Genomic DNA, 25,062 nt, shown 5'->3' on the forward strand with positions numbered 1-25,062 from the left:
GAAAATCTGCTTTTGTATCAATCCCCTGAAAGCATTTGGATACACAATGTATCCAAACCATTTATGTAGACCACCTAAATTTCCAACATTAACTTAACAGCAAAGGGTATTTGGAACTATTACCAAAGCACTGCCACTTTCCCTCGAAATTTTAAAGGGGAAAAAGCCATGAAATTTGACATAAATACACTACCATGTGTAAAATAGATAGCTAGTGGGAACCTGCTGTATAGCACAGGGAGCTCAGCTCGGTGCTCTGTGATGGCGTACTTGGGTGGGATGGTGGTGGGGGGAGGGAGGTCCAAGAGGGAGGGGATGTGTGTATGCATATGGCTGATTCACTTCACTGTGCAGAAACTAACACAGCATCGTAAAGCAGTTATACTGCAATTTAAAAAAATTGCTATAGACCTGTTTTTCTCTTGTGTCTAGATAGAGTGCATTATATGAGGGCATTCTCACGCTAGCTCTAAAGATAAAAGATGATTATAACATTAGCCGTCTAGGATTCTGTGAAACATCCCCAAACTTAAAACTTCCTTTTATAAGCATTTTTTAAAATTATCGACTAACATTAGGGTGTTTTTTTTTTTCAGACTTACAGATTCCAGTCTGATGTTAGAAGATTATTCATCCAAGTTGAGCCCCCAAACAAAGAGAGCCAAGAAAAGCCTTCTCTCTGGAGAGAAGAAAGAAACTCTGCCAAGTGACTACATGGTGCCCATTTTCTCAGGACGGTATGTACGGATTCTCTCCCTGGATCTGATTATTAGAAAGTGGAGAGTAGATGTTGTCAGGTAGTAATAATAATAGCAGCTGTCATTTATTGAGCACTTACTACGTACTGGTTGAGAAAGGTCTGTGGAACCTCAGAACCATGCACGGAGGGAGATGTGTTCATTGTAAAAATGTTTGCCATCACATAGGATGGCTATATGACAAAAGAGAATGATCAGCAACTTATTTCTAATTATGTAACTAGTTGAAATTAGAAGCCCAGTATTGGATGCTAGTGTTTGGACACTATATATAGTCACTATGTTTAGAGTAGAAAGAAAGGTTAAAACTATAAAATATCGGGTGAACTAAAAGAAAAAAATCAGATGATATGTTTAGGTAGATTCGTTGCCAGGGTGGTTTTAATTATTATTCATTATGAAGAAAAAAAAGTCTTAGATAACGTAGACTAAGTAAAAGAATTGCACCATAACTTGAATGCCTGGCTTATGTTTGTTAAATGTAAAATAGATTACTATTTATTTTGAGGTAAAGTTCAAACAAAATAATCACTAAATCACCAGTTTGTGTAATGCCAAATTTCTGTTTATAATATAAACATTTTTTTGAATGATAATATATACAAAGGAATCTTGAAAGGAGACTTGTCCAAGAAACCAACTTAAAGTTTAACAGGAACTTTCTGAGTCTTCCCTGTTTATTTTCCTTTGAATGGAGAATTATTCACAGAGCTAAGATGGTTCAGAATGAAGTCGTCTTCTCCGGGCAAGTGCTCTCAGGAAAATCACTAGGCAATAATGCAGGTGTGATTTTGGGTGACCTACCTCTGTTTCCCTCCATTTTTTCTTCCCACTGCTTTCTGATGGTTCCTTTCTGAATTGTTTCAGAAGCTAATGTCATAATTGCTCTGAACCTACTTAGGAAGGTAAGGGGATAAACAATATTCTATTTTTAGCTTTTTATTTTATATCTTTGACTTTTTTTTATATCTGATTTTTTAAAGTGAACTTCCAGACAAACATGCTTATATTGTTAAGTATGCTTGCCCAGAATCAGCCTCTTCACAGTTGGTTTAATGACACTCATATTCCTTTTAGGAGATGGCTAGGTTAGAGAAGTGAAATATTTTATTTTCTGTTTTTTTCTCACTCTGTTTTTAAAAAAATCATTTAAAAATCATGTCAGCTTAGTGTTAACCTACATGGCATGCCTCTCCACCTGTGTGGGCACGAAGTGAAGCTGCTCACTCTCACCATCTTCTCCCTGCCTTTTCCCAACCAAACCATTTTGTCCCCTCCAGGCCAGTCTCAAGAAATGATCATTTAGGGCTTCCCTGGTAGCGCAGTGGTTGAGAATCTGCCTGCCAGTGCAGGGAACATGGGTTCGATCCCTGGTCCGGGAAGATCCCACATGCTGCAGAGCAACTAAGCACTACAACTACTGAGCCTGTGCTCTAGAGCCCACGAGCCACAACCACTGAGCCCGTGTGCTGCAACTACTGAAGCCCACGTGCCTAGAGCCTGTGCTCTGCAACAAGAGAAGCTACCGCAGTAAGAAGCCCGCACACCACAACAAAGAGTAGCCCCCACTCACGGCAACTAGAGAAAGCCCACGCACAGCAACAAAGACCCAACCCAGCCAAAAATAAATAAATAAAATAAATATTAAAAAAATAAATAAATGATAATTTACAAAATAAACTGTGATAAAAGAAAATGTGAATAAAAATTTTATCTTCTAGGTTTTATTTCCAGTTCGCCTTCATTTTTTATATGGAGCCATCTCCTATATTCTGTTACTATGAAAATAACACTGCATAATGGTATTGACAGTATGAACAATCTAAGAGGATGGGAAAATAATGAACATTTGCTGAGTACCTATTGTTTGCTGGGAATCACTCTAGGTGCATTATATAAACTATCTTGCTAAGTCCTCCATCCAGCCCTGGAGAAATATTAATATGTCAATTTTTGGACAAGGAAATCTAAGCTCAGTGACTTGCTGAAAGTCACATGGCTGGTAGTGGATGAGCTGAGAGTCCCCCTAGGATTGACAAGTGCAGTCGTAGTATATTTCTGGAGAATACGGTTTCTTCTGGATGGCACTTGAAAATTCCACTTCTTATAGTCTGATAAGTAGAACTAACTTTATGTCAGCAACAGATTTTAAATTGAAATCATCAGATATAGAGTATTGGAAAGGTTTTAAATTTATTTTAAATTTGCAGTAGTGTGTTTTTGATGTTAGCATCATATTCTTGCTCTTGTACCCAAATTATAGCAGGGTTACCACTGACATGCACTTATATTTACTTAAAGGCAAATGTCCCTGCTGTCCTGGGTCAAAAATATATTTTTAAGTGTACTTGAGTTTTCCTGTGAAATAATTACAGTTTTTTTCCCCAAGGTTTACCTTATTTGCAAATGGAAAAGGCAGGGAAACCATGACTCCATTCTGTCCTCTAGAGCCACCTCCACTGTTAAAAGGCATGTGAACTTAAAGTTCTGTCACTTAGAGTTGTCTCAACTTGGGGCCGGACTAGCATGGAATATAATCCATTACTATACATATTGAATCATATTACAAACCTCATTTCAAATCTCTATATTGTATTTTAGCCTCTATAGAGAATTCCAAGTAGATTCTCATGAGGTTTGTTTTGTATCCACTTATTAATTCATTCACTTCCTATCTCATTCAAAAAAAAAAATTAGAGGTAATTATCTCAGGACACTAAGCTAAAAATGTTCCATCTTCCTTTTTCTCCCCCTAAATTATAGCAGATAACTTCCTTGGTAGAGACTACTTATTAATATTTGGAGAGATAGAGAGAAGGGAAAAGAAATTAAAATTTACTCACTAAGTTGAGTAAAACGCAAGGTGGACTAATTTGTCTACCATATGTTTTAGTAATATTCCATGAGAAATTCCAAACTTGAGCAAATGTTGAGTCCTACTTGTCAGCAAACTATATAGATTCAGGTGCCAGGGACTTATAAACACAATGGCAGTGTTTGCTTGAAGTTTGAAGTAATTATTCTATTAATTAATTTATTTATTTTTGGGTGTGTTGCGTCTTTGTTTCTGCGCGAGGCTTTCTCTAGTTGCGGCAAGCGGGGGCCACTCTTCATCGCGGTGCGCGGGCCTCTCACTGCCGCGGCCTCTCTTGCTGCGGAGCACAGGCTCCAGACGCGCAGGCTCAGTAGTTGTGGTTCATGGGCTCTAGAGCACAGGCTCAGTAGTTGTGGCGCACGGGCCTAGTTGCTCCGCGGCATGTGGGATCTTCCCAGACCAGAGCTCGAACCCGTGTCCCCTGCATTGGCAGGCAGACTCTCAAGCACTGCGCCACCAGGGAAGCCCTGAAGTAATTATTCTTATAAGAAAAACAAATGTACAATTCTGCCTTAAGAGGTCTCAGGAGACTCAATTTCAAGAGAATCTTCAATATAATCAACATACTCCTCACTGAAACATGTAATAGGATTGACAACAAAGGTATTGAAGGAGCTTTAAAATAATCCAAATATTTTAAACAACATTACTAAATCACAGCACAAATTCTATCATAAACTACTGTACTAGGCACAGCACTTTAGGATGTAACCACTCACTTGCCATCACCATCATCAATTATGAGTAAAAACAAGTCACTTTTGTCAGCATCAACACTTCAATTGTGAGTTTGATCATGTCTTTACAACAGGGCTGTGTGTAAGCACAAAGTAAGGTTGTCATATTAAATATGTATATACACACACACAACCTTTATTATCATGGAAAGGAAACCCACTAGGCTTAAGGATCTCACGTAAATTTACAACTTATTTCTGCGTGCAGCACCTCTGGGCAATGCATTACATCATCTGAGTTACAGAATCCAGATCAAGCACATAGTCGAAAATCAGAATCACAGCCACACAAACTGTCTGTCATTTTACAATATCAACTTTTCTGGAAAGAAGTCATAACTTAATCTTTTTTTATAGACTAAATCATATTTAAACGCACTAAGGAAACCAAAGAAATGACGTTGGGCAAGTTATCTAACTTCTCTGTGTCTTGTTGCCATATATCTGAAGTAGAGAGGGTACAGTCTACTTCAAAGGGTTGTTGTGGGGGAAAATGAGACAATGTATGTAAAAAGCACTTGGCAAGGCACCACAACCGGAATAGGTATTATTGTTGTCGTTATCATTGTTGGTTAAGGTGAAGATCACTGCCATGTGTGAAGAGTTAGCTCCTATTTACCAGGTCTTTCTATGTCAGGTTTTCTTTGGGCACAGTGTACAGCATCTGAGGTCGGACGCTTTGAACTTTGTAAAATTGGGCTATCTCATCACTGCCAGCCACAATATCCATATTTCGCTGTTATTATATTTTAGCCAAGTGCATGTCAGTGGAATTACAGACACAGAAGAAGAAAGAATTAAAGAAGCTGCTGCTTACATAGCCCGGAGGAATCTCCTTACTAGAGAGGAAGGAGTCACGGCAGCCAAGCAGTCCACAGTATCCCAAGAGTCCAGGTCCATGCTTCGCCAGGAGGAAGGTTTTGAGAAGTCAAGGAAAGTTGCAATTCGAGAAAAGGCAGAACACCTGTCACTGAAAAAAACGGTAAAAAAAGACAATTTAATATAACTTACAAAAGTAGAAATGCCACCACTATATATAAAGTAGATAACTAGTAAGGACCTACTGTATAGCACAGGGAACTCTACTCAATACTCTGTAAAGGCCTATATGGGAATAGAATCTAAAAAAGAGTGGATATATGTATATGTATAAGTGATTCACTTTGCTGCACAGCAGAAACTAACACAACATTGTAAATCAACTATACTCCAATAAATATTAATTTTAAAAAGTAGAAATGCATGTAACATTGTGTATATGTGTGTTAATATAGATTAATTAGATTCAAATGAAGAAATATGTGGTCTTGCGGAGAAACAAAAGAAGGAAAAAGCATCAAAATGTATAGGTCAAAGAAAGACACACTTATTAGTTTTAAATTCTGTGAAATTTTAGGTTCTATAGAAATTACAATTCTTGAAGAACCTTAAGAAATCCACCTTAAATAAGTAAAATATGTTGCTCAGGCTTAGAATGTTAAAAATCAAGTGATATGTCTGTTTTCAAAAGAGGTGAGGGGGATTCGTTTGAAATGGATGCAAAAGTAAGGCTCCAAATGAAAAAATGATCATTTTGATTTCTACATTACATTTTTGTAGCATGTGTTACTTTGATTTCATAATATGTTGATTTTTTTTCAGTTAGAAGAAACTGAGGCATGTCATAAAAAGTTGAATGAAGATAATCTTCTCCATGCTCCTGAATTTGTCATTGAACCTCGTTCCCACACTGTTTGGGAGAAAGGACATGTAAAATTACACTGCTCTGTAGCCGGCTGGCCAGAACCTCGTCTCACATGGTATGCTGTCGTTATGAAAATTTCTCATAGAATCGATTACTCAAAGTTAATTTTACCTCTTGTGAAAACATGTGGCATTGTGAATATGCAAGAGTCAGTGAAAGCATCTACAAATTTGAATAGATTTTTTAAATAGTGAAGAAAGAATACGTGTATGGAAGGAAAGAAGAGTCTTGCATCCATTATGATTTATTATGATACTTTATAATCCTATTATACAAATGGGTCTTTATCTTATATAAAGTGTTAAAATTTAGTCAGCATATTTATTTGGTATCATCTTGTGATGAGAAGCAATACTGCCTTTTTGAAAGTAATTAAGACCCAGAGGGCTCCATCTCTACTCCTCACATGAGCTGAGGTCTTAATGTGTTTTCCAAAGCCAAACAAAAGAGGGGATGGTATGGGAGCTGTTACGACTATGGGGCCTGAAGAAATTTTTGTTCCATAACGAATAAACTCCTCTTTTTTCTATCCATTATATATCCTATTGCAATTGTCAATGACTTTGTGATCCCTAAACTCAGACCTCTCCCATCTTACGGCATGAATGTCTGCCACAGATAGCAGAAGTCTGAAGAGGATTGTGAGCCAGTTTTAAAAGGCATTTTCCGTCTTCTTCTCCGACAGGGCTATTTTGCACGCAGTTCTCTTATCCTTGAGAGTGGCGGTAAATATGCCCTATGTCACAGTATGAACACTTCACAGAATAGCACTGTCACCCAAAGAGCGCCTGTCTCTTCCTCTCTTTTCTGTTATTTCTAATGTTCTTTGGACACCTGGCTAGCGTAATGGAGGTGGCTGACAAGATAAACTGCTAGCTAAGGTTATTCTTAAGGAGCAGGTGGTGAGTTGTGTTTTTTTTAAATTCACCTGTGATATCAATCTGCCTGTGGTAATATTGGATTTACTTACAGTTTTTCTTGTATGTAAACTCTTTCCAGGGTTCTTGAGTTTGAAAACCAAAGAATGAAACCAACGCCAGCTCTATATTACCAAGGCAAATAATTTATAGTAAACAAAGATGAGAAATGTAGGGACATATTTCAATGAAAATGAAGTTTAAAAAATCAATTTCCAAGCTTTAAAAGTATGAGTATACTATAGTAAGTTAGGAATCAATCCATCTTTGCCCCACCTTTCTCTCTACCTATAGAGTTGCACAAATTGGCCTATCAAGGGGACATTTCCTCTTAAAAAACTGATTATTGGGCTTCCCTGGTGGCGCAGTGGTTGAGAATCTGCCTGCTAATGCAGGGGACACGGGTTCGAGCCCTGGTCTGGGAAGATCCCACATGCCGCGGAGCGGCTAGGCCCGTGAGCCACAATTACTGAGCCTGCGCGTCTGGAGCCTGTGCTCCGCAACAAGAGAGGCCGCGATAGTGAGAGGCCCGCGCACCGCGATGAAGAGTGGCCCCCACTTGCTGCAACTAGAGAGAGCCCTCGCACAGAAGCGAAGACCCAACACAGCCATAAATAAATAAATAAAATTAAAAAGAAAAAGTAATCATTAAAAAAAAAAAAAAACTGATTATTTCCCACCTCAGAAAAAATCCAAGTTTTCCTATAGAAATACATAAAGAATAACAAGTTTTTAGCTCCAAGAAATATTACTTGAGATTCACTTTGTTATAAAGCAGAAACTAACACACCATTGTAAAGCAATTATACTCCAGTAAAGATGTTTAAAAAAAAAAAAGAAATGTTACTTGATGAGTAAAAAAATTTCTCATCTTTCATGAATTAAAATGTACTACTGGGCTTCCCTGGTGGCGCAGTGGTTGGGAGTCTGCCTGCCAATGCGGGGGACACGGGTTCGAGCCCTGGTCTGGGAGGATCCCACATGCCGCGGAGCAACTAGGCCCGTGAGCCACAACTACTGAGCCTGCGCGTCTGGAGCCTGTGCTCCGCAACAAGAGAGGCCACGATGGTGAGAGGCCCGCGCACCGCGATGAGGAGTGGCCCCCGCTTGCCGCAGCTGGGGAAAGCCCTCGCGCAGAGACGAGGACCCAACACAGCCAAAAATAAATAATAAAAAATAAATAAATAAATTAAAAGTAACATTTAAAAAAAAATGTACTACCAATAAACGAATAATTGGAGTCCTTAAGTAGATATATTTATTACACAGTGTCCTATCTCTGTTTTCCTGATTTTTAAACATCAGAGTTAAAGATGATTTTCAAAAGAATACAAAGTAATCTCTAGGAGGTAAGTATTAATTTCTTAAGCATTTATTTATTCCGTTAAACACACAGCAACTAGAATACAAACATGCCATGTACCACTGATGGTGTTACTAAGCCAGAGTAATGGGGTTCTACAAAGGCAGAGCTCAAATTCTGTTGGAGATTAAACTCCTTACATAGTGCTTTGTGGGCTGAAAAAGGAGTGATTTAAAAACAAACAAAAATAAGCAAATGAGTAAATATGTTGATGTTAAAAAAAATAAAAATAAAAACAAACAAGATTAAAACGCCAAAGAAAAAATATGAGATGACTAAATTGTCAACCTGTAAAACTCCAGTCAAACTGAAAAATAGAAATACTGTCAGTTTTTTTTTTTTTTTGGCTGCGTTGGGTCTTCGTTGCTCCATGCGGGCTTTTCTCTAGTTGTGGTAAGCAGGGGCTACTCTTCGTTGCAGTGCGCGGCCTTCTCATTGCGGTGGCTTCTCTTGTTGCGGAGCTCGGGTTCTAGGCGCGCGGGCTTCAGTAGTTGTGGCACACGGGCTCAGTAGTTGTGGCTCACTGGCTCTAAAGCGCAGGCTCAGTAGTTGTGGTGCACGGGCTTAGTTGCTCCGTGGCATGTGGGATCTTCCCGGACCAGGGCTCGAACCCATGTCCCCTTCATTGGCAGGCAGATTCTCAACCACTGTGCCACCAGGGAAGCCCATACTGTCAGCTTTTAGTTATCTTCAGTAATGGGGCTGAGAAGAAGTATGATTGATCCCTCAAATCTTTCACATTTAGCTTTGAAGTATTTATTTCCTTAACGTATGAATTTTATGGCCTAGGGGCTCATTTGAATCAAAAACAAAGGCACAGAGACAAGATTTGTCTCAGGAATGATTGGGAGGCTGTTTGGGAGGCTGTTCATTGACTGGAACAAACCTTCTCTAGTTCCCGTGCCTACTTTTGTGCTTGGAGAAGTCAAATCCGTTCTGTATCAGGAATTCTCCCAGTAGGGACGGATCAGACCATTTCACAGAAAGTCCTGTTGCCTTGAAAGTCAAGTGAGAAGTAAATATGAAAACAAAAGAACCAGTGGACCACTAAGAAAATAGTTCACCTTATTTAGCAAGCAAGATTTGCCCCTGGATAAAGCTGAAATTTGGACAATGAGCTAGCAGATAACTGAAAATTGGCTGTGGCAATAAATAAGGTCAGAGCCAGGTTTTGTGGGGCATAAGAGTTATACAATTTGAGGAGCACTTTTACAAAAAAGAATATAAAGTTAAGTCATATGCATTAGGCACAGAGCCTTATGGGGACCCATGCTGATGAGAGACCCTGAAACTTGAGCTTCACTGGTTTCAAGGTAAATCCACCTCTGAGAGTAAACTTCCATGTAGGATTGATTATAGCATGCTGGGTACGTTGCCTTTTTAAAAATAATCATGAAATGAAGCTCTCATTTACTTTGCAAGCTGCTGGTCCAGAGTATGCGATCTTCAGTGAACATCCTTCCCCTCAGTGAGCAGGGAATCCACGACCTAGCAAGAACCACGGTTAGTGGTGACTCATTTACTGGCATTTATGCCTCTTTTGTACCCAGCTGCAGCTTCCTGGGCCTGACACTGAGTATAAGTATGAAAGAAATAATTGAGAATGACCTTACTGAATAGAAGAAGGGAAAGTACAGAAATAAGTGTGCGATGCTGCTGCGGGCAGTTGTGATGCCTCCGCTTGAAGCCTTTAGGGCTTTAGCCACGTCTTTCAAAGGCATGTGTGCCTGGGGCCTGGCTCCCTCAGACTCCTTTCCAAAGAGGGTTCAGTTCCAAGTTTCCACTGGGCACCCTCAGGTCATGGAAGCCCCTGAGGTCTAACAAATGATGTCAACACACAGCAGCTGCTCTTTGGCCAACCCCGCGTACTGACCAAATCCGTCTGGATGGAATCTAGAGGGTACCCGGGGATCACTCACTGACAGGAGCGCCCATCACTCATCAGGGCCAGGTGTGGAGACGCTGAGCAGCACCGCCCTGTTTCCAGCTCACTCTCCGAGCAGAAGGAAGCCCGTGGGCTTTGCGTCCAGTAGAAAAGTTAGTTGTAGATGACGCAGCTGCACCACCACAGTGAAGCAGGCCATCCCGAAGGAGGGCTTGTCAACAGAGAAGGAGAAATGTATATGTGGTGAAAAACCAAAGCTGTTTTACTTAATAGGCTATATTTATATAATAACTTGTTTAATAGGCTATACATTGGTTTAAAAGGGGAGGAAAAACATTTATGTTTGTATCCATATTACTTGCATAAGGAAGCTCTGGAAGGCTCTGTAAGAATCTAAGGAGAACAGTTAGCTTTGGGGAGGAGCTGGGCAGAAGGCAGACAGGTTTGAGGAAGGAGAATGTTTCCCGGGCACCCTGATATTTTCTGATCCTTGAACCGTATGCCTGTATTGCCCAGTCAAATTGTAAAAGATATGTGAAATGAGGGAGAAAAGTTCTCTTTAAGAGAAGGAGAGAATTGCATTAATTTTACACTTTTTTTTTTTTAAAAAAAGAGCCAGATTTAATTGCATTTCGAGCCCAAAGTCTAAATCAATTTTTTCAATGGAAGCCTGGATTGTAATCTGCAGGGAGACTCACACAAACTCCCTGGAGCAATGTGTTAGTGTTAGTGAGGATTAGTATTAGTCTAATGCTCACTCAATACCCACGTTTTCAGATGTGTATGTGGTTACTGGGCTAGATCCTCACGCAAGACACTTAAAAATACATATTTGAAATTCTTCACATTATCCCTGAAGTCACTGTCAAATAGACAAAGATATTTGTCATTAGGCATGGAAAGGTTCAAAACCTGGCAATAAAATAGTACGAGAAATGTATCTTAGGAAGAGTCCAGAGATTTGGAAAAGCCTTAATCTATTTTTGCAAATTATATGAATTCATAAATTCCATGATAGAATCATGTATTGAATTTGTTTACAAGATTAGAGTTATTTACAATGTATTTAAATTTAGCAATTACTACCATATTATCTTAGGAAAACAGCCTGCATTTAAAATAGTTAAAAATTATTTATAATTACTTCCCAGGTATAAGGGTTTGGGATTTTATTTTAGATTTTTCTTATTTATTTAAGTCCAAATTCTATGCTAATGGAATAGCTCTCTCTCAGCTCATTGGTTTTTAAAGTAACAGCTATTTATTCAAAACAGTAGGGTTGCATTCTAAATAGCAACCACACTTGTAGGGGTATTCAACATGAAAAGATCATTTTGGCAGGCATTATTTGCTGATAGAGAAAAGTTAGAGTGAAGCCCTTTTGTTTGACCATGCTTTACACTGCCAAAGAGCTTTCACTGTAATCCCTTCTTATCAAAGTCAGCCCAATATCCAAACAGACATTTGTTTGGAGGAATTAAGTGTGTATTTTACACACATACATGAAGAGTATTCTAGAAATACTTATAACAGAAGCTCATTAACTAGTTCATAGACTCTATGTGAAAATGATAAGGAAAATGGTGTACATCTAAAGGTTCACAAGAGTTTCAGAAACCCTCTGACAAATCACCCCAGGGTGTAGATAACTCTCCAAAATTAGCCGATGACTGACCAGTTTGGAATTTCATTTTCCAGAAGTAACAAACTGTGAAGCATATACAGAGCAGGCCTCAAATCCTACTTTTCTCCCCTGACTTGATGGTGAAGACAGCCAATCGCAAATGACTCTGAACCCGAGTGCCTCGCTATGTGAATTCCTTGGAGAATAGAATTGAATCACTTCCTCACTTAATCCATGTCTGCAGCTTTAAAACAGATGCTTCTTACACTGACATTGGCGTTCCAGTGGAGAGAATGGAAGCTCCTCAAAGTGTGTGTGTGTGTGTGTGTGTGTGTGTGTGTGTGAGAGAGACAGAGACAGAGACAGAGACAGAGACAGACAGAGACAGAGAGAGAAAAGCCATGGCTGTTTAGCCGGGGGTCGGGGGATGGGGGGGAAGGCATTGAGGTGCTAGGTCGGATAGGACAGGAGGACAAGGAAGGTGAAGGAAAGCCTGGGAGCTGCAAATGCTGTTTTAATTCAAACTTTATAGAAATATGAACAACATTTTTGGTCAGAAGCCAAATCGAGTGTCACTCAGTTGTTTGGTCAAGTAGCACCTGCCACACAGAATTGGGTGTCACATTTCTCTTCTTACGTTAGAAGGAAATACTGAAAACACCACAGCAAAGGAGAAAACTGAGCAAGAGGGAGCTTTTGAGTCAAGTGTGAAATGACCTAAACCAATTCAGTCAGGAGAACATGCTGATTAACATGTTCTACCCTGTCATTCATCAAAGCAAGGAATGTTCCAGATTAGGAGGGGCCGGCAGATTTCTTTTTACAAGCCATCTCTGATCAAACAGTCCTGTCTGCCTGGAGCCCTGTGGGGAGACAGCTAACTGAGGCTGCTTCTGGGCCGTCAGAAACAGCTAGGGATGACTCCCAAGGGTGAGGCAGAAGGCTGTGCCCCTACACCTGCTACGCAGCTGCCATTCCTAAGCCAGTCCACCCCCCCGGTTCACATGCTAGGGAACCGGGACACAAAGAGCCTCAACACACCTTCTTCACATGCACTTATTTTAAATTATCCCTATCATGAAGGATGAATTTGTCAGAACTCCGTTCCTTCGGCCCCAAATCAGGAAGCACAGTTAAATCTATGGTGTTACCCAATAACTCTGTTCAATCCAGTTTAGCAAACACTGAGTGCCTAATATTTGCCTGTGATGCCTACTTCCTTGAGAGTGGCAATAGAAGTAAGTACGGATCAGACACAATCCCCAGCTTCAAGGCACGCACACCTTAGTGGAAGTGACACTTGTCCAACCGTAATTTGATAAATGTTATATATTTCCATTTGAACTAAGTAACACCAATGCAGACAGGCAGGAATGATATTGTATGGGATTTCAAGGGAGAGATTATTGAAGAAGTGACATTTGATCAGAGCCTTGAAGGACGAGTTGGGATTTTGCTAGGTGGAGAAGGAGAATTGTACATTTTTTAAAGTATAAAAAATGATGCATTTTAGGGACATAGGGTGTGTGTGTGTGTGTGTGTGTGTGTGTGTGTGTGTGTATGAGTGTACAAGCTGGGGAGAGGTAGGGACTGGCTGAAGATTATTTCCTTTCTTTCTCTCCCTTTCCACCACTTTCCCTGCTCCCAAACCTCCTTATAACCATGTCCAGAAATCTGAAGAAATAAAATGCAGCTAAATAGAGAACAGTTGGAAAGTGGAAGCATCCCATGTTGTCAGGAGCCAGACTGCCTGGGTTCAAATCCCAGCTCTGCTGTTCTAGCCGTGAGAGGTAGGGCAAGACACTTAACCTCTCCATGCCTGGGTTTCTTCATCTGGAAAATGGTACTACTTTACTATGTTAAAAGTAGTACGATCTCGTGCGGTTGTTGTGAGGATTGAATTTAAAGCACTTGCCTGGCTCACAGTAAACACTCTGTGTCTGTTATGGTTATTAGCGTTATTTGCGATGTCTGCGCAAGTGAAGTGGGGTGTCTGAAAGGGAATCAAATGGAGTCCAGCTCCTCTTTGGGACAGAAAATGGCTTAAGCAGAAAAGCCTGTTCCAGCACCATAGCCACTGGCTACTGAGAACCTGAGGACGTGGTGAAGAAGGTGCCCCTTGCAGACTCAGGAGACAGTGTCTCAGGAGGGGCCCCTCCGTGGAGCCCCAGCCTCTGAAGGCTGAGCGGCTTCACCAAGGATGGCCAGTCAGAAAAAGGGACTCTTTCAGCTCCTATTTGTCAGTAGTTTTCTTTCATGATTGATATTTTAAGTTCTTCCAAGATGAGAGCTATGCTTGCTCACAAAAGAGTAAAACAAATATAATGAACTTTCAATGCAATGGCAAGGTTTTGAACAACATGCAAGAATGTTAGTGGGAAGAATGTTTTGCTTTCATCCTACACAGACAGCCAACAAAAAACCCACTCGAAGCCTTCCTCTCTGTTGTGTCAACAATAGGCAAGTTTTTCTTTTCTTTTTTTTTTAGATCTTCTATTGAAGTATCATATACACATTAAAAAGTGCGTATCACATATAAATGTAGAACTCTGATGAATTTTTGTAGACTGCATACACCCAGGTAACCAGCACCTAAATCAAGAAACCAAACAATTTCAGCACCCAGGATGCCTCCTTAATCCCCCCTGCCCCGCTCCGGGGGAATCACTCTCCTGACTTCTAGCAGCATTAATTAGTCTTTTCTGGTTTTGTACTTTACATGAAAGCAATCATTATACTCTTTTGTGTCTGGCTCTTTTCACTCAACATTACACATGCAAGATTCAACCACATTGCTGTGAATGGCCAACTTCTTGAACGTAATTTTTGTAATGGAGGAGCGGAAAGCACATTCATCAAGAAGTTTTAGGCGAGAAGCAGCCTAGGAGCCGGCCTGCAACCTGTTGGGGTGGCTCTTGCAGCCGCAGCCGCCAGAGCATCCGCTGCCACAGACACCTCCGGAGGGATCCAGCTGGGGACGAAGCGGAGGTGTCGCCGGCCCCGGCCTGTGCCTGGACACTCAAGGGGGACTTTCAGAGCAGCAGTGTGAGGAAGCTTGAAGTGGGGTGGCAGGATGGCCTCATCCTTATGACAGTAACTCCAGTGATCCAGAGAACTGGGATCGGAAATTGAATAGTAGACATCGTAAACTTTATAAACGTTCAGGTACTCCCTCACATGTTGCCAAAGGAGTTGTTGACCACACCAAAATGAGTCTACATGGTGACTTGATCTCTCTCAACGAGAGATCAAGAGATAGATGAAGGTCAAGTGACAGATCACGAGATTCATCTCACGAAAGAACAGAATGTCAGCTCACTCCTTGTATTAGAAATGTTACTTCTCCAACATGACAGCACCATGTTGAACGTGAAAAAGATCACAGTTCCTCTCGTTCAAGCAGTCCTCATCCTCAAAAAGCATCTCCAAATGGTTCCAGTAGCAGTGCTGGGAACAGCAACAGAAACAGTAGTCAGTCAAGTTCAGATGGTAGCTGTAAGACATCTGGGGAAATGGTGTTTGTGTATGAAAATGCCGAAGAAGGAGGTCGGAATGTAAGAGCGTCAGAACGAGTGACATTAATAGTGGATAACACTAAATGTGTTGTAGACCCATCCATTTTTACTGCTCAGCCATATACAGTGTTGGGCAGGATGTTTGGATCTGGCAGAGAACATAACTCTGCATGTCCCAGCAAGAAGGGAGAGTATGAGGTGGCAGAGGGGATTGGCTCTTCTGTGTTTCGGGCTATGCTGGATTACTATAAAACAGGAATAATCCATTGTCCCGATGGCATATCTATTCCTGAACTGAGAGAACCATGCGACTCTCTTTGTATCTCTTTTGAATGTAGTACTATTAAATGTAGAGATCTCAGTGCCCTAATGCATGAGTTATCAGATGATGGTGCCCGTAGACAGTTCGAATTTTATCTGGAAGAAATGATTCTGCCTCTCATGGTAGCTAGTGCCCAGAGTGGGGAACGTGAATGCATGCCACATAGTGGTGCTTACAGACGATGATGTGGTTGATTGGAATGAAGAGTATCCACCACGGATGGGAGAATAATATTCACAAATTATTTATACACAAAATTATATAGATTTTTCAAGTACATTGAAAACAGAGATGTGGCCGAATCAGTTTTGACGGAGGGGGTCTTAAGAAGATTAGATTGGGATAGAAAGTTATACAACCTACAAAGAAAAAGTAAAAGAAAAGGCCTGGGGGCTGCCCAGAAGTGATTTACGACTATGTCCAAAGACCCTTTATTTAATGTCTTGGGAAAAGGAAGAAGGAAAGAGCCAGTGTGTAGACTTTCAGTGTGTAAAGAGTAACTCTATCACCAACCTTGCAGCAGCTGCAGCTGACATTCCCCAGGACCAGCTGGTAGTCATGCACCCAACTCCTCAAGTGGATGAGCTGGATATTCTCCTTATCCATCCCCCTTCTAGCAACCATGACCTCGATCCTGACGCACAGAATCCGATGCTGTGATGGTGATGTTCCTTGAAACCATAGCATGCTACTCTTCACAGTGACGCTGCACTCTCCTCATCCTGCACTGCAAGGCCACTCTCTGCATCGTGAGATGCACAGAACAGTGTTTAGGATATTGCAGTGTAGACTTTTTTAAAGACCAAAGGTAGCTGAATGGTTTTTTAAATGAGTACAACTCTAGCATCTTGAGGTTCCAGTTATATAAATGTATTTGTTTACCAGTAGGTTTGTGAAATTGGTTCTTTGTATGGGGGAACAGTCCTTTTTCACACAGCTAGATCTTTTCAGAAGTGACGGAAATTGGCAGCTGGGGTACTTTCAGTCTAGCTTGATATTCATCACACCCCAGATAAAATGTAGAATATTATATAGTTGCACTTTATATATGGTGGTCAAGTGGAACTGTTCAAGCCATTTTATAGCTGTGATGCACAATATAATTTAAATAAGTGCTTCTATCAAAGTATTCCTTCAGTGAAATGTGTATAGTTTGCTGCCCATGATGAGCAAAAAATGAGTATCATTGGGCTTATTTGAATGATTAGGATGGGATTCAATGCCCATAGCTTATCAGTTATCTTCAGTGCCGTTTTCATCCTTTTCAAGTGAGTCACATGCAGGGAGTGTGAACTTCAGGTGGTTTATTATCCAGTCTGCCTCACCCTTAATCTGTTCACAGATATTCATTTACTAATGATTTTTTTCGAGTTATGGGATAGGAAAATGAAGTGTTTGCTCTGCATTTACTAAATGATTGTAAACTCGTTTTTCATCAAAATAAAATTCCATTGTTTTAATGTTAAAAAAAGAAGTTTTATAATATTTATAATGCGTTTTATTTGCACTTATTGAACAGACCCCACTACCGACCTCAGTGCTGTGTTTACAGGTGTTCCTTCAAGAACAACAGTTGTGTGTGTGCTGCTTTTAATCATGAATCTATTTACACCTCAACTTACTTCACCTTGTTTCCATTGTCTCATAGGTATAAAAACCAGGTGCCAATAAACGTCCATGCAAACCCTGGAAAGTATATTATCGAAAGCCGATACGGAATTCACACTCTGGAGATAAACGCGTAAGAGACGTCAGGGTCTGTGTGTGTTGCCCAGCAATTGCTTAGGGTGGCAGTTTGCGCTCCAGTTAATGACTGTCCCCTTTTCCTCCCAATGTGGCGTGATCAGGATGGGGGACAGTCCCATACGTTGCTTCTTGGTGCACACCTAAAAGCGATAAGCATGACACTTTTACCAAGCCCACGTTACCTCCCAAAGTGATCTTACTTGAATTTAGTCAAAGACGGTGAGGAAAAATTCATTTGTATCTATTTATCCTTTTATGTACTGGAGAGTTTTTCTTAGACATTAGTAAGAAAATAAGTTACATAAATAGGCATTTATATTCAGTTATCCTTTCAGAGTTCCAAATCTATGCCATCACTATACACTTTTGCCTTTAATCAGTAAAGGCCGATGAAGTTTGGGGTGGGTGACATTGCAAGTAAGCCGGACTTGGAGAAATTGTTCTTTCCTTCAGCTCACCAGGAACTGTGGGAAACTATGTGCCCACCCTGTCAGCCTGTAGATGGACGCAGAGCCTGACATTGGGATGTTTTTAAAGCAAAATCAAAAGCAAAATTTGAAAGCAGAATCCACATCAAAATTTCCAAGTTTTCAAAGGTTTATCATGTCTCCTAATGCGGTTTTGAAATCCAAGCCTAGTTATGTGAATGAAAAAGTTAAACAAGCTCCCAGCATTTTCGGTTCAAATAAAACCATGACATGCTGAGATGTCAAAGTAAAATTTACGTCATTCTGATCTCAAGAGCTTCATAGCCTTCTCGGGTCAGAGCAGTTGACACAGGTGATGCTGGGCTTAAAGCAGAAAGAACCCTGGGACACTGGGGCTTTCACCAAGCATTGACCCCTTCCTAAAGTTGCATCCATTCTGCCAGTCGGAGATTCTACCGAGGCGGCAGCGAGCTATGTGGTTGCTTTATAATTAAATGGCTATGGGAAAGGCAACTGTATTGACCCTCCTGGGGTTCTATTGATGTCTGTAGATTTCAACAAGAACTAAGATTTTACAAATGAAACTAAACCCAGAGGAACAATGAAGAACACGAACACTGGCAGTGATAAGACACAAAACAGCCTTCTTTGAAATCTTAGCCTGTTCATCTCTGTGTGAGATCCTTCTCTCTCTACTCCATTATTATCGACATCCCAATTTCTGCATTATAACTTAGAGCAACTTCCAAATGGCACTTCTTGTGTTGTTCTGTGGGCCTGAACCTTAGCAGAATTGAAAGTTAAATAACTTATTTGTACTTTGAGGCTAGAGCACATTAGACCAACCGGGATCTGTTTTGTGGCTCAGGGAGTCTGTGGGCGTCTATAAGGAGAGGCTGTTTCTTTGTCTCTTCATCACCCTGTAGCCCCCCAGACTGAAACCCACCCTGAGGGAGGCCCCAAGGTGCTCGGGGTCTTACCTGCTCCAAAGGTACATGGCTGGACATTTTCTGCTCCTGATACAACTTTAGACCAATTTTTCATCACACTGTTCACACTGTACTTTATATGCTTGACACTTTGTTGACTTTTTTTTTTTTTTTTGGACATTTTAAATGAACCCAGGTTAGGGTCACGGTGGGCTATAGCTGTTGGTAGATAGATCTGTTGGCCTATATAACACCACAGGGTGCTGGGTCAGAGAGAGTAGCTTTATCAAGTGTGCCAAAGAGCTATGTGTCAGTCAGTGATTTGCCCTGTGCCTTGTTAGCAAAGAGATCCTTGATGAAACAGCTAGCAATTACATAGGTCCTCCGTATCTGAGGAGGCGGAACCCGCCGATACTGAGGGCCGACTATTTTACACCATTTTACTTAAGGGACTTGAGCGTCCGCGGATTTTAATATCCATGGGGGTCCTGGAACCAATCCCTCGCGGATGCTGAGGGACGACTGTACCAGGAGTGTCACTGCACTGGGCACTCATTTCCATCCATTCTTTCAGATGTGATTTTGAAGACACCGCTCAGTACCGGGCCTCGGCGATGAATGCTAAAGGAGAGCTTTCAGCATATGCTTCGGTTGTGGTAAAGAGTAAGTTTGCTGGACTTGTTTTATTCAAAGTGTATTTTTAAAAAATTTATTCTCACTGCTAAAAAATAAAGTCAAGGAACAGTTGGCATGCTTTTCTGCTTTCTTTTCTAGGATATAAGGGAGAGTTTGATGAGACCTTCTTCCGTGCAGGGGCCTCCACCTTGCCCCCCATCTGTAAGTTTAAAAGTATATTTGCTGTGTCATCTCTGTACAATACTGCATAATAAGCTGTTCCATAATGCTGAAATAAATACATAGTCTATATTATAATATATGCTACTATGTGTGTAATACTACCTGTGGTTGGTTTTATTTTTTCAGATTCTTTGGTTACTATATTCTCTTTCTGCATATAATTGCTTTGCTCTGGTTTTATAAATGCCCAGATGTGACAGGCTAAAAATGGTTTTAAGTCTTAAAAGCATTTAAAATGCTTTTAAGTCTTTCTGTGTTTAAATTGAGAAAGATCATTACACAAACCTGTGCAGAGTGATTTAACCACACACACACACACACACACACACACACACACACACAGAATCTGGACTATATCAGAGCAGTTTTACTCATTCTTAAATATCCAGTTCAGTATCAACTCCTTGAGAAATACATGTCTGACACCACTGCCACCCCAGGCCCCACCCACTCAGGGTTCGGTGTCCCCAGAGAAGCTGTGGCACCTTCATAAGAGCATCTATCTCACTGGACACTGTTAACTGTTCTCTCCCACTGACCCATGAGACACTCGAAGGCAAGGCTGGACCTTTTATCTTTAAACCCCAGCACCTGATGTAGAGTAGTATTTGATGATGAATGAATAAATAAATACACTAATTTATGAAATGCAATTTAATGAGGTCTAAATGTGGTTTAATAACAAATTATGAACAATATTCTGATCCATAGTAATTTGTAAATTTGTGAACTTCAGTCATTTCATCTATATCAGAACTTCTTTTCATGGGAGGCAATAAAAGTAAAATCCTTATTGTTGTTCAAGTAATTTGATGCTTACACTGTTCAGACTGAAAAAGGTAGTCAAGCCCGAACTTCTTATTTTCCAAACGTTAAAAAATAAGTGGTAGTTTTAAAAATGGTTGATGAAAATACTTTCTCATGGGTCAATTTTTCACCTAACTAATTAGTTTGATGTCTGTAGATGACCTACTCCATCGACTTCATGGAATGGCTCCTAATTTTAATATTCTAAATTGTAATCATTGGTATCAATCCCATGGGCAAGAGGGGATGATGGGTGAGAGTGTAGGAGGAACACATCCCAAACCATGTCCTTCCCTATCATTTGATTTATATTGAGATAGAATAGCTGGGAAATTTGAAACTATGGCTTATCCCCAATGTCCCCAAGATTGGCCTATTGGTCATTCTACAATCCTCCACACGTATCCTGTTCAGTCCCATTTCTATATCATCATCCATGTTTTTCCCATTCCCCTCTTCTCCATCAAGCCAGAGTCTGAAAGCCCAGCTCAATCTTACTTCTCTAACTTCTTAATCTTTCAGAGCCTCCTCTGGCTCCTGAATTGAGTGCAGTTGTTCCCAGCATAGAGAACGGAGGGCTCTTATTCATTAATTCAACTAGTATTTATTGAACATCTACCATGTGCCAGGTACCAGTTTAGGTGGTTGGAATATGCTGGTAAATATCATGGATAAAGCTCCCTGCCCTTGGTTCTGCTCTAGTAGTTAATATGTATTGATCAGTTGTGCCAGACTCTGTACTAGGACTTTTTTTTTTTTTTTTTTTGAGCTGGGAGACAGCACCCCCAGCTTCACTGGTGATTTACAGTTCTTTTTTTTTTTGATTGCTCCGTGCGGCATGTGGGATCTTAGTTCCCTGACCAGGGATCGAACCCATGCCCCCTGCAGTGGAAGCTCAGAGTCTTAACCACTGGACCTCCGGGGAAGTCCCCTAGGACATTTTTTATATGCATTGATTCATTTAATGCTCTCCAAAGCTTATGAACTGGGTGCCTTTTTATCTGTGCTATGCAGATGAGGAAACAACTTAGAGAGATTAAATCATGGGTCAAGACCACGCATAATGGTAGAATAGCGACTTGTAACCTGGTCTTTCTAACTCCAAACCATATTCTAAACCAGGGGTTGGCAAACATTTTCTGTAAAGGACTAGATTGTAAATAGTTTAGGCTGTGTGGGTCTGTGTCACAACTATTCCACTCTACCACTGTAACACAAAAGCAGCCATCGGCAATAGATAGATGAATGAGCATGGCTGTATCCAGATAAAACCTTATTTATGAACACTGAAATTTGAATTTCCTATGACTTCTCCCATGTCACAAAATATTATCCTTCTTTTGATTTTTTTCAGCCATTAAAAAATTTAGAAACCATCCTTCATGGTACAAAACAGGAGGCAATCCAGAGTTGGCTCACAGATTTGCCAACCCCTGACTTAAACCAGGCCCTCCCTATAACCCTTATCTCTACTCCCTGAGGCAGCTTTGGAACCAGCCCAACTTCCCAATAAACAAGATCTGTTCAAGTTGTTTTGCGTTTTGATCTCAGTGGGACATCATCATATAAAAATGGGGCAGATGGGACACGTGCTTCAAAGAGAAGTCATTTCCCTGTTGGTGAGTGGTTGCCTGGGGACACACAAAGTCAAGTCAACCCCATGTATTGGTTGAGCGCACAGGCTCTGGAAACAGCCTGCCAGTGTAAATCCTGCATCTGCAGGGTGCATATGGGCAGTTATTTAGTCTCCTCGTGCTGCTGTTTCCTCATCGATAACATGGGAATAATAATGGCACTTACCTGATAGGGTTATTATGAGGCTTAATTGAGTTGGTAGATATTAAACACTTGGAATAATAGTCGGCACAAGGTGAACTCAGTAAATGTTAGCTTGCATTTTCAAATTAATTCTAAGAGGTCTTAGGAAAAGAATTGAAATAGGAGAAAAAGGGCCTAAGTTTTAGAGTTGGGCAGTTATACATTTGAATTTCAGTTTCACACATGATGCCTTTGAAACCTTGGCGTTAGCTATATATTATATTTGTGAACTTCTATATCCCCACCTGAAAGAGAGGAAAAACTAGTAACTATGCCATGGAGTTTTTGCAAGGATTAGATGACATGTCAAATGTGAAGTTCCTGGCATGTAGGAAGCCATCGAAAATAGTCATTATTTTCCCAGGCCCTTTCCTTTGAGAAAAGAGAAAATAAAACCTAGGAGAGTTTATGGTGCAGGTATTTACTCAATCTATAAATAAGATATTTCTAAGAATGGTATTTTAAACTTTGTTTTCTCCCATTGATGTTTCTTGTATTTTTTTAACCCAGATCATCAAAGAAGCTGAAGCCACTTACTAAAAAACTCAATTTTTATGAGAAATCGATATGGCTATTTGTTCCAAGAGTACAAGCAGTAAAGTTTAAATGAGCTCAGAATCTAACATTTTAATGTGCATATACTGCAGCTATATTTAAGTCTAAGCTAAATGTGGTGTTCATTTATATTTTATGTAAGGCGTTAAACCTGACCTTTTAAATTCTATTAACTATAATAGTAAAAATAAGCATTTAGCTTATCTGACCAATGAAGCAAGAATTTCCATCCACAGAATTTCCATTTCAATATAATGATATATGTGAATATGCTACATACTTAAGACTTAATTTTTGCCCAGATAAGTCACTTGATAGGTTTGTTGTGATTGCTTTCTGCCTGTGCTTGTTAAAATGCTTGTGTCTCTTTGATGACAAAAAGTAAATTACTGATGTTTGTTTTTGTTGTGCCCAGTTGCTGTGACCCCTTACGGTTATGCGTCCAAGTTTGAGATCCACTTTGATGACAAGTTTGATGTGTCTTTCGGGAGAGAAGGCGAGACGATGAGTCTAGGCTGCCGTGTAGTTATCACTCCTGAAATTAAACATTTCCAGCCGGAGATCCAGTGGTACCGAAATGGTGAGCCTTACTAATGAATTCTCACTAGGTTCTTATTTGCTGAAGGTCACAGCCCAGGTTTGGCCCCAGAGCATGAATGTCCATAAGGCTGCAGTTCTCTTTACCAGAGCTGGCAGAATCTGAACGTTAGAGGACATAACCTTTTGGATGTTACAAAAGCTTTTACACATATATCAGAGTAGCAGAACTTTCGCAATATATTTGTGGAGATTATAATTTCTTATCACCAAGTAATATAGGGAAAGGATTACAAAAAAATGTATTCTCATTTTGCAAGTTGGATGTATATCCATTTTGTAAGTTTATTTTATTTGGCAAAATAAAGCGGAGTCCAGTGAAGTCCAATGGGACTATGGAGCATGCCCATTGGTCCCCAGGCACGGTGGGTGGTGGTCAGCATGCTCACCATGCAGTTGGCCTTGAACTTCAGTGCATGTGTGGGCACCGGGCAGTCTGGGCCATCCCAAGGCCATGGCTGAGACCAGGACCTGGGCCCAGAGTGAAACGAGTCACGGCAGCAGTAGCGGCAGCAGCAGCAACATTGCTGGCCGGCGTGGCCCTAGAGGAGAGGAGGGGCCCCACTTGGGGCGGTGTGGGCGCCCACAGTGGGAGCCGAGATTGCCTGTCCGCCCCAGAATGCGTCTTTGTGGGATCTGCACAGATATGAGCTTCCTGGCCTGAGCACCGTGACAGGAGCTGCCAGCAATCACGCAATAAACTTGTCTGTAAAATATTATAAAATAAAAGCATGTACATAGACATTGCAGTAAGGCACATAAGGCAGTTAGAATTCTTCAGAGTTTAGACTCTCTGGTTATGAAAACTGCCACAACATTGCAAAGCAAATATTCACAGGCTTGGAAATAAAAATTAAGTTTAAAGACTGTCACATTCAATGAAAATGAACACTATTTTCATACGAAACTTTGGATGAAGCAGTTATTAACAAGAAAGATAATTTTGAATTAATTTTTCCTCATAATCAAAGATACAGTGAGAGGATGCATAAACAGGCATTTGAATTATATACAAATCATGAAGTCATTTTCAGTTTCTTGTATGACCACAAGTTACAGGACATGTAAGAGAAAACATTAGGATGCAATTATGTAAATTTACATGTAAAATTAAATTCAGACTTACATGAAACTATTTGTATAAAGAGTTAAATCTTTTTAGAAAAAATTGTTCCTCAAGAATCATAAGCTCTGATTCACTTTGTTATAAAGCAGAAACTAACACACCATTGTAAAGCAATTATACTCCAATAAAGATGTTTAAAAAAAAAAAAAGAACCGTCAGCTCTAGAGTACTAAAATTTATATTTTGAAATAGTTCATCAGAAGATTAACCCAATGTTAACTTTATAGCACCATAACTATGTAATACTATAATGTATAAAACTATATATTACTATGACTATGTAATACTCTTAACACCTGCATTAATAGTTGCATCAGCAGAAAGATCCTTCTTAAAATAAAAATAATCAAAACTAATTTATGATCTTGCATTTGCAAAGAGTGACTGATGTTGCTTTCAGTTATATCAATTTAAAATGAAGTTACTAAAAGTAACTGAGTTTGCAGAAAAGTAAGTAA

The 25,062-nt window shown here is 40.2% G+C and overlaps 1 protein-coding gene and 1 pseudogene across 1 annotated transcript in view; both read left to right on the forward strand.

The window, feature by feature from the left end:
• MYOM1 (myomesin 1) overlaps positions 1–25,062 on the forward strand; it is a 137,248-nt gene that overhangs the window by 25,836 nt on the left and 86,350 nt on the right. Inside the window, exons 3-9 of the mRNA XM_068562692.1 lie at positions 597–737; positions 5,124–5,352; positions 6,012–6,169; positions 17,389–17,481; positions 19,418–19,506; positions 19,618–19,680; positions 23,297–23,461. Coding sequence (XP_068418793.1) covers positions 597–737; positions 5,124–5,352; positions 6,012–6,169; positions 17,389–17,481; positions 19,418–19,506; positions 19,618–19,680; positions 23,297–23,461 — 938 coding nt within the window. The remainder of the gene's footprint in view (positions 1–596; positions 738–5,123; positions 5,353–6,011; positions 6,170–17,388; positions 17,482–19,417; positions 19,507–19,617; positions 19,681–23,296; positions 23,462–25,062) is intronic.
• On the forward strand, positions 15,113–16,451 carry LOC137776728 (BTB/POZ domain-containing protein 10 pseudogene; annotated as a pseudogene).

The sequence above is a fragment of the Eschrichtius robustus genome, chromosome 14 (genome assembly GCF_028021215.1).
Source record: "Eschrichtius robustus isolate mEscRob2 chromosome 14, mEscRob2.pri, whole genome shotgun sequence".
NCBI lineage: Eukaryota > Metazoa > Chordata > Mammalia > Artiodactyla > Eschrichtiidae > Eschrichtius > Eschrichtius robustus.